Here is a 9,713-nt window from a genome sequence, read left to right on the forward strand (position 1 = left end):
AACATTTTCCTCTCCGTCACTCTGCAGAGGTCCGAACCCGACTAAAGTGATCCAGCAGTTGCTGGCGCTGAGACCGGACCAGCAGCTGTACATCTACAACTCTCTGAAAGCCCACCTCACTGAGAGAGGCCTGCTGGGTGCGCTGGAGGAGGCAGCCTAGACCCTGAAGCTGCGCTGAACCAGACGGAGCCCTGAGAGCCGGAGAGAGACCGAGAGAGAGAGAGAGAGAGAGAGAGAGAGAGCAGGAGAGTCACGGGGTCATGGGGTCATGGGGTCATGGGGTCGACCTGGAGCAGGAGCTGTGTGGAGGTGGGAGACACGAAGATCCAGATCAGGAAAAAGGAAAAAAAAAAAAAAACTAAACTAAAGCCTTGGGTCATTCCATTTTCTGTGTGTGTGTGTGTGTGTGCTAAGAAAGAGAGTGTGTGTGTGTGTGTGTGTGTGTTAGCATTTAGTCAGTGTTTATTATTACTATTTTTTTTGGCAAGTAATATACTGTATGTTCTTTCTTTTATACCAGATAAGATAAATATTATACACAGAGTGACACGTCCTGCATTTTCTTCCATTGTGAGTCACACACGTGTGTAAAGTGTATCTATTATCTGTATTGTGAATATTTTAGGGTATATATATATATATATATATATATATATATATATATCTATATATATGTCTATTATGTTATATATTATATGATATTATAATGATTATAATTCTAATTAGGGTGCAGATGTTGTATTTTATTTGGTTTTTAATGCACTGCTCTGCTCGCCGCACTGTTAATTCAACCTCAGCTTCAGTTTTATGTCCTTTATGATCATGTCCAGGGGAAAAGACGCAGCTTTGGTTGCTTTTGTTTCCCTCCGGATCATTTCGGGAGTCATTTTTCATAAAGACGTTAATCAGATAATGAGGAATTTTAATTTAAGTGATAAAGATTTAAAAGAACAAAAACATTTACATATAGTAGATAAATCGAGACATGTTTGGTGTCTGACGTTTCTGTAGCTAACGTGTAATAAGTGAGGAATAAAACACGACAGAACGCGATGTGATAGGAAACTAATCCACAGCTGGGTGGTGTGATGTCATTACCACCTCGAAGTTGATTATTTTCCTGTAACTGCATGTACCAAAGTGTTTTATTCCTCTTATACGACAGCAGTTCGACAACCATCGCAGTTTTTAATCTATTCATGTACGACACGTCGTACGTTTTAAACAAGTCCATTCCTGTTCTCACTGACGTTATAGCAGCTATAAAACGGTCGTTTCCTCACCAGCCTTTCTTTATTCTCTCTCTTTATTCTCCCTTTTTTTCTCTCTCTCTTTTTTCTCTCTCTCTCTCTCTGTTTTTTTCTCTGTCTTGAAATTAATAAGACAAAAATAACAAGGAAATAAAACGGCAGCTCGTCATGTTACTGAGAAACCGTCAGAAAACTTAGTTACAGCTTTACCTCTGACTGTTACAAAGCGCTGACGCTGGAGACTCCTTCCATAAATGTTACATCAACACATTTCTCCTTACAGAAAACTTCACATATCAATGATTTCACTTTTTTTTGCAGTTTATGTGGAGTGATTTTTCCGTATGAATCACACACTCACTTCATAAGTGAATCATTTGGATCGGTAACACCATTTGTACTCCAAATTTTTTTTAAAAAACGCGAATGGTCCAAATCACTTCCGTGTTTAATCTATTATAATAATAATAATAATAATAATAATAATAAGCAGAGTGACATCACAAACCACAGGCTGAGGAAGAAAGAGATTTCAACAGTTTTTAAGCTTCATTTTGAGCATCTTTACAGATAATCTGGTGCCCAAAATCTTCCCCATTGTGTTCTTTCTTCTGCAACAAATCGAACTTCAGACACCAAACATGTCTTGCTGTTGATTATATCCTGTTAAATGAATATAAAGTGTCCTCAATAGATACTTTTTTTTTTTTTTAAGGTATTTTTAGTAGTAGATGCACTGCTTGTGTGCTGTGCTCTTCATCTGGACGTGTTCAGTATTAGCTTAGCGCTCCGATAATCACTGAGTTTGCCATGAACAGGAATGTCCTCGTTTTTTTTTTTGTTTTTTGTTTTGTTTGTTTTTTGTTTTTTTGTTTTTTTGCTTTGTTCCTTGTGCCCTTCCATGTGTCGCATTTTATCGTTACAGCCGCCGGTGTGTGATGCGGTCGAGTAGGTCACATGATGTTTTTGTGTTTACTTGTGTTACTTGTGTCAGTGATCCACGTAGACACTGTTTTTAATGTCCTGGAGGGAAAAAAAAGCTACAGTTCAGGTCAGCAGTGCAATAACACATCACTGAAAGCTGTACTTCTGTACTTCTGTACCTCACATCTCTCATTTTATTGTTTTTTTTTTTTTTTTTCTCACAAAGCCATTTTCTTCATGTGTCTGTGCTGTTGTCCACAATATCTAACATTTCTCTAACGTTTCTGTCATGTGTCCGTTTCACTCCTGTTCCATTTTCAACATGGATCTTATTTCCGTTGTAGCGATTGTGAGGAATGTCGGTGTAAGTCCCGCTCATTAACATGCGCCGTTCTGTAACCTGATTGGCTGAGCCCTGTGTCATAAACATGTAACCTGATTGGATTAAATTCTTGATTATCTAAAGTATCATGATAAAGTTGTCGCAATCACGGAACGCGACCGGCTAAAATGTTTTCACGTTCACGGCAACGTGAGTGGCTACGTTCTCTGTCATGAACATTGTTTGTTGGGAAAAAAATTATTCGTTAACCAAAAAAAAAAAGTTTTTTTTTTTCCTGTCAACACGAAACTCTGATTTTGATTGATCATAAAGACAGAACGTGAAGCTGAATTTATTGTTTGTCATGATTGCACAACGTGATTTACTAAATTGTTTTTATTTTTTGCTTGCGAGTCTTGAACACAAAATTCGATTGGCTAAATGTTTGTGAACACGTGACATGATTGGTCCAAATCTTGCTCATAAACACAATGTGATTAGCTAAATTCTTTTTGTGTTCATGGCAAAGTGAGCGGCTATGTTCTTCATCACGAACACCAAATATGATTGACTAAATTGTTCGTGATTCGAAGTTATTTGTCGTACTTGCAGAACGTGATTGGATAAATTCTTTATCGTGATTGCAGGGTATCATTTGTGAAATTTTTTGTACTTAAAAAAAAAAAAAAAATGAAGGAAGAAAAAAAACTTCTTTTTCCTGATTGCAGAATGTGATTGGATGAATTCTTTTTTGTGCTCATGGCAATGTGATTAGCGACTGAACGTGATTGACCAAGTTTTTTGGTCTCGAATGCGCAGTGTGAAAATGAAACCTGATTGGCTAAAATCTTTGTCGTGAACGTGATTGGCTACGTTGCTTTTCTCAACATGGAATGCGATTGGCTGTTTTCTTTGTCGTGACAAACAATAAAAGCAGAAAAGAAATTCTTTGTTAGTTGTGAACGCGAAATGCGATTGGCCGAGACGTTTCTCATGATCGTGGACTGTGATTGGCTAAAATCCTTATCCAGTCAGGTTACTAAAGCTGTTTGTGCTCAGCTAATGTTTTTTTTTTGTTGTTGTTCAGTTTAAGATTAATTATGGACCATTAAACAGGAGTGGAGGAAACTTCAGCTCTTTTACGTTCTAGCTTTAATAAATGACTGGTCATGCATTTACTCCACATTTTATAATAAGAAGAAATGTAACTTTCAGCTTGTTCATGAGACTGATCCGGTCTCTCAGGTGTAGGCAAAGGAATCATTTCTCTCACTCCTGTCCTGCTTTTACCCACAATCCACTGCCAAGCACCAAATAAATCCTCCAGCTACTGACATGTCCAATGAAATATTTGAGTTTTGATTCACAGTAAAGTCCATTAATAATGATTAATTAAACCGAATATGTTTATAGCAGGAGAACGTTTCAGTGGGCCTTAAATAAAAACGAGATCCAGCGACGTAACCGTCTGTGAAGTAACAACAACAACAACAACGTTCCAGCATTATTTATTAATTTAAAGGACAAATGTTACACTATATACATTTTTTTTTTTTGCCATATAGACGAACTCAAAGGTCCATTCATGTGGAAATTCTCTATTAAGCATAGTATGCAGAATGTAATTACTTAGTAATATCCATAATACATGCTGTGCTCCAAAGCCATATAACCTTCATGACATCATCGTGACATCATCATGACATCATCGTCATCATCGTCATCATCATCACCTTTGTAACCCTGAAGGACCTTTTTCGTATAGTTATTGAAGCTATATAATGTGTTTTTATAGAGAAACTAAAAACCTAACAGTAGTACAGACTGGATATATATATATATTTGGATAGAAATGGATTATTCTATTCTTAATTATGGATAGTGTGTGTGGAGTTTAGTGATAGATCGAGACTGTTCTCGCGCTCGTCGATTGATTTTCCAGCTCGCTGTTAAAAAAAACAACAACTCACAATGAGGGTTTAATTGTTTGGGATTATTATTATTTCTAAAGGACACATGAAAAGGCATGGCTTGGCTCATTAATGCTCAGAAAGACCACTAGAGGGCGATAAAGCTCAGTCCTTCCTGACACTGATGTCCACCTTTTAAGCCCCAAAGCGCTCGAATCACGATCTAGTGGCAATTTGGGATTGTTCCATTTACTAACCAGATGCCATTTTAGTTTACGCTGTCTGAATGGACCCTATGTGGTGCACTGGGTCTTGATTTGGGACGTGAAATGAGATCTGCACTGATTTACCTCTTGATACTACAGTTACGCTGGTGTTTTATTTAGCTATTTAACTAAAATCCACCCTGTTCACTACCTACTGCCCTGATTAGTTCTAAACTATACAAACTACACCTTGAGGAACCCTCGAAGAACGTTCGGATAGAATCCTGTACATCACTTCCAAGAAGAGGTTTCCTGAAGCTTTTTAAACAGGAAACCTTCTGTTTTAGATTCTGAATAGACCCTTGACGGGTTCCACCATAAGGACAAAACTGTAGTCGTCGCACAGTCTTAAGAAAATAAGTCAAATCTAGAACCTTGAAGGGTTTTTGGTTGTCCATGTGGGGAAACTTTTGAAGGTTTTCCATCGAATCAGAAAACTTTTCAATCTAGAACCCTTTTAGGAAGCGACGAACCACTGAAGAGCCCCTGAAGAACATTTCTAAGTGTAGGAACTCTTTTAGGACAAGCCTAATAAGTCTATAGGGTGTTAGGTGGAACCATTTTCTCTAAAACTGTAGGACTTGTATGGTCTTAGAAAAGGAAGTTAAATATAGAACATACAAAGATTTTTGGTTGTTCATGTGGGGGAAGTTAGAACAGGTTTAGGAAGCAAAGAACCACTGAAGAACCGTTGAAGAACATTTCTAAAAGTATAAGAATTTGCACGCATACAGGGCAAATAAACCTATAGGATGCTAGGTGGAAACATTGTCTTTTCTAAATCTGTAGTACTTGTACAGGCTTAGAAATGAGGTAAAATCTAGAACCTGTAAGGGTTCTTTGGTTGTTGCTTTAGGGGGAACCATTGAAGGTTTTTCACCAAACTTTCCAACAGTGTTTCTCTGTGAGAAAGGGTTTCAAACTAGAACCAATTTAGGAAGCAAAGAACCCCTTGAAGAACACTTCAGAGAGTGTTTTACAAAGATGCTTTAAGAGTTCCCCTAGAGGGCCAAACCAGATATACTGGGTGCTAGGTGGACCTTCTTTTTCCTAAGACTGGAGCATGGAAGCAGTGTAACCTGGTGAGGTGGAATACCCACAATGCACCATGCCATGTATGTGGCCTATGTAGTGAATATTGTCTGGTTTGGGACGCAGAGTTCTGCAGTGGTTCAGGGCTCTGTCTTTAAATAGGCACTATTTTGAAACCTTCTTGTACACTTTTAGAAAAAAAAAGGTCAAATCTTGAACCCTTAAGGGTCCTTTGATTGTCCCTTTAGGGGAATCTTTGAAGGGTTTTACAGACTCTATCAGGATGATAAGAATCCATAACTATACAAAGAGGAACCCTTGAAGAACCGTTGAAGAACCCTTCTAAGAATGTCAGGGATGTTTTTTTTTTTGACATAGAAGCTTTAAGGTTTCCCCGAACAGGACAAACCAAATAAATATAGGATGCTGGGTGGAACTTTATTTTTCTAAGGCTGCAGCATCAAAGCAATGTATGCTAACGGGACAGAATACCCACAATGCATCATTCCATGTAGGTGGCCTATGTAGGGAACAGTGTGTGATTTGGGACAATAACCGAGAACTGGTTTATGTTTGTGAGAACGGTTACTTCTCTCTGTTGGATTATTATTATTATTATTATTATTATTATTATTATTATTATTATTATTGTGCTCTGTGTTTGTTGTGTTTTATTTTTTTAATGCAGTGATACATGTGCTCTTGCCCACTCCTGTGCATTTGTATTACAGCCAATAAAACAGAAAGCTAAATGTGTACTGGCTGTGTGTGTTTCTTCCTCCTCTGCTCTGGAACTTCCCTCATCGAATGCTGCTCATAATCTAGCTCAGGGTTTAGTTTCCTCTATTTACCACTAAGATCTATTTACAGGGTGTTTCGCAGTTTCTCTTCTGCGCCGTGTTCAACACGATGAAATGCACACAGTTTACCCCAGTGTGGTCAAGTCTGATTTGTGACATTGGCTTCTTTGGTTTGGAGCTGAAGCTACAAGGCTAATACAAGATATAGTAATGGTATATTGATGTTACTGTGATACTATAATAAAGCTATTAGTGGTGTATGGTGATACGGTGAATATTATAAATATGTTCTAGTAACTATATAGTGATAGTATAGTAGTATTTGAATAATGTTATAGTGAGGTTATAATGTTATAATGCTACATTAATATAGTGGTATAGTAACGGTGTAGCAATGTTACAGTAAAGTTATAACGATGATATAGTAATGTTCACCCGAAAAAACACAAAGGCTCCAAAGCTGAGATAGGAGACATCAATATCTGTTAAATTCCAGTCAATAAAATTTCTGCACTCAGTAGAACATTACTGTGTGTTTATAGTGATGTGATAGCAGTGTTATAGTAATGTTATAATGACCTTATAGTAATGATACAGTAATGGTGTAGTGATGTTATAATGATGGTATAGTGGTGATATGGTGATGTTATATTAATGGTATAGTGATTTGTTGGAAACAAAGCTTCAGATCTCAGCTTTGGAGTGTGAGAGGACAAAACAAAGTACACTCCTGTGTGTATCTTGAACCCACTAACACACAATGTGAATTTAAGGAAAATCTGAGAAAGTCGAATTTTTCACCCCAAAAAACACAAAGGCTAACCCCTTGGATTTTTTTTGGGTGAAAATTTTGACTTTCTCGGATCTTCTTCATATTTATACAGTTGGTTAATGATGTCGAACCGTAGACACAAGCGCAAGTTCTATCTGAATATCACATTCCAAAGCTGAGATATGAGACATCAACTTCTGTTCAATTCCAGTCAATAAAATTTCTGCACTCAATATAATCACACAGTAATGTTCTAGTGATGTTATAGAAATGTTATAGTAATGTTATAATGGCGTAGTGATGTTATAATGGTGGTATAGTGATGGTATATTACTGCTATATTAATGTAATAGTGGTGTTATAGTGATGTTATATTACTAGTATAGTAATAGTATAGTGATTATTGGAAACAAAGCCTCGGATCTCAGCTTTGGAGTGTGAGAGGACAAAACAAAGTACACTCCTGTGTATATCTTGAACCCACTAATGCACAATATGAATTTAAGAAATATGAATCTGAGAAAGTCGAATTTTTCACCCCAAAAAACACAAAGGCTAACCCCTTGGATTTTTGGGGGTGAAAAATTTGACTTTCTTGGATCTTCTTCATATTCATACAGTTGGTTAATGATATTGAACCATAGACACGAGCGCAGGTTTGGTCTGAAAATCACATTCCAAAGCTGAGATATGAGACATCAATCTCTGTTAAATTCCAGTCAATAAAATATACAGGTTTAGGGTACACTAATTTCTACACTCACTATAATCACACAGTAATGTGCAAGTGATATTGAAGGTATAGTAAAGGTAAAGTGACGTTATAGTGACAGTACAGTAATGGTATAGTGATTTGTTGGAAACAAAGCCTCAAATCTCAGCTTTGGAGTGTGAGAGGACAAAACAAAGTACACTCCTGTGTATGTCTTGAAACCACTAACACACAATGTGAATTTGGGGAAAATCTGAGAAAGATGAATTTTTAGCCAAAAAAACACAAAGGCTAACCCCTTGGATTTTTTTGGGGTGAAAATTTTGACTTTCTTGGATCTTCTTCATATTCATACAGTTGGTTAATGAGATTGAACCGTAGACACGAGCGCAGGTTTGGTCTGAATATCACATTCCAAAGCTGAGATATGAGACATCAATCTCTGTTAAATTCCACTCAGTAAAATTTCTGCACTCAATATAAACTCACAGTAATGTTCTAGTGATGTTATAGAAATGTTATAGTAATGTTATAATGACCTTATAGTAATGTTACAGTAATGGCATGGTGATGTTATAATGATGTTATAGTGATGGTATAGTAATGTTATATTAATTTTATAATAATAGGATAGTAATGGTGTAATAGTTTGACTGAGAAAGTCAAATGTTTCACCCGAAAAAAACACAAAGGCTAACCCCTTGGATTTTTTTGACTTTCTTGCATCTTCTTCATATTCATACAGTTGGTTAATAAGTTGAACCGTAGACACGAGCGCAAGTTTGGTCTGAGATATGAGACATCAACTTCTGTTATATTTCAGTCAATAAAATATACAGGTTTAGGGTACACTAATTTCTACACTCACTATAATCACAGTAATGTGCTAGTGATGTGATAGAAATGTTATAGTAATGTTATATTAACGGCATCTAATGTTATAGTAATGGTATAGTGGTGCTATAGTAATGGTAGATGATGTTATAGTAATATGATAATGTAGTAATTTTATAGAAATGTACTAATGTTATAGTAATGTTGAAATAATGTTATATTCATGTTACTGTAATATACTAATGTTATCAGCATATTATAGTAATGTTACAGTAATGTTGTACTAATGTTATAGGAATAGTATTGCAATGCCATTGCAACATTATGGTCATGTATGTATATAGTAATGCAAGTCACAAAATCTCTAATGTAAAACCAAACCCACAACCAAACCTTAATATACTTGCATCAGGTGACGTTGTTTTTAAATAAACGCTATAGTAAAATAGCAGTGATAGCGTATGTAGCATATTCACACGTTTAAGTTCAAAGCAGAACTTTATTATCATCCACATCACTTCCAGCTTTCTGATGCAGTTCCATATTTTTATTGTTGGAGTTTAACATATAAAGACAATTACATTATTTAAAAGTAATAATAGTTTATTTTCAAAGGATACACATGAAAACTCAAACTATTGTACAAGTAGTAAAGAGTAGTCATAAAGAATTGCTGACATTAAAATGAGAAATAAAAGACACAATGGCACATAAAATATAAATATAAATAAAAAAATATAAAAAACAAGCATGACTGTATGTAATCACAGCATTTTTAAAGTTCACTCTGAATGAAACTGTGATGTGCAGACCTCAGGATGAGTGCACACATGCGTGCTTTGCTCATGCATGACCTGATTTTCTCATATATAGAATTTACTGCCTTCAGAT

The 9,713-nt window shown here is 36.2% G+C and overlaps 1 protein-coding gene across 1 annotated transcript in view; it reads left to right on the forward strand.

The window, feature by feature from the left end:
• The window catches only part of cds2 (CDP-diacylglycerol synthase (phosphatidate cytidylyltransferase) 2), a 12,176-nt gene extending 5,716 nt beyond the window's left edge, over positions 1-6,460 (forward strand). Inside the window, exon 8 of the mRNA XM_053229089.1 lies at positions 28-6,460. Within this exon, the coding sequence (XP_053085064.1) occupies positions 28-160 (133 nt within the window). The 3' untranslated portion in view covers positions 161-6,460. The remainder of the gene's footprint in view (positions 1-27) is intronic.
• The last annotated feature ends 3,253 nt before the right edge of the window (positions 6,461-9,713 follow it).

This window comes from Pangasianodon hypophthalmus, chromosome 24 (assembly GCF_027358585.1).
Source record: "Pangasianodon hypophthalmus isolate fPanHyp1 chromosome 24, fPanHyp1.pri, whole genome shotgun sequence".
NCBI lineage: Eukaryota > Metazoa > Chordata > Actinopteri > Siluriformes > Pangasiidae > Pangasianodon > Pangasianodon hypophthalmus.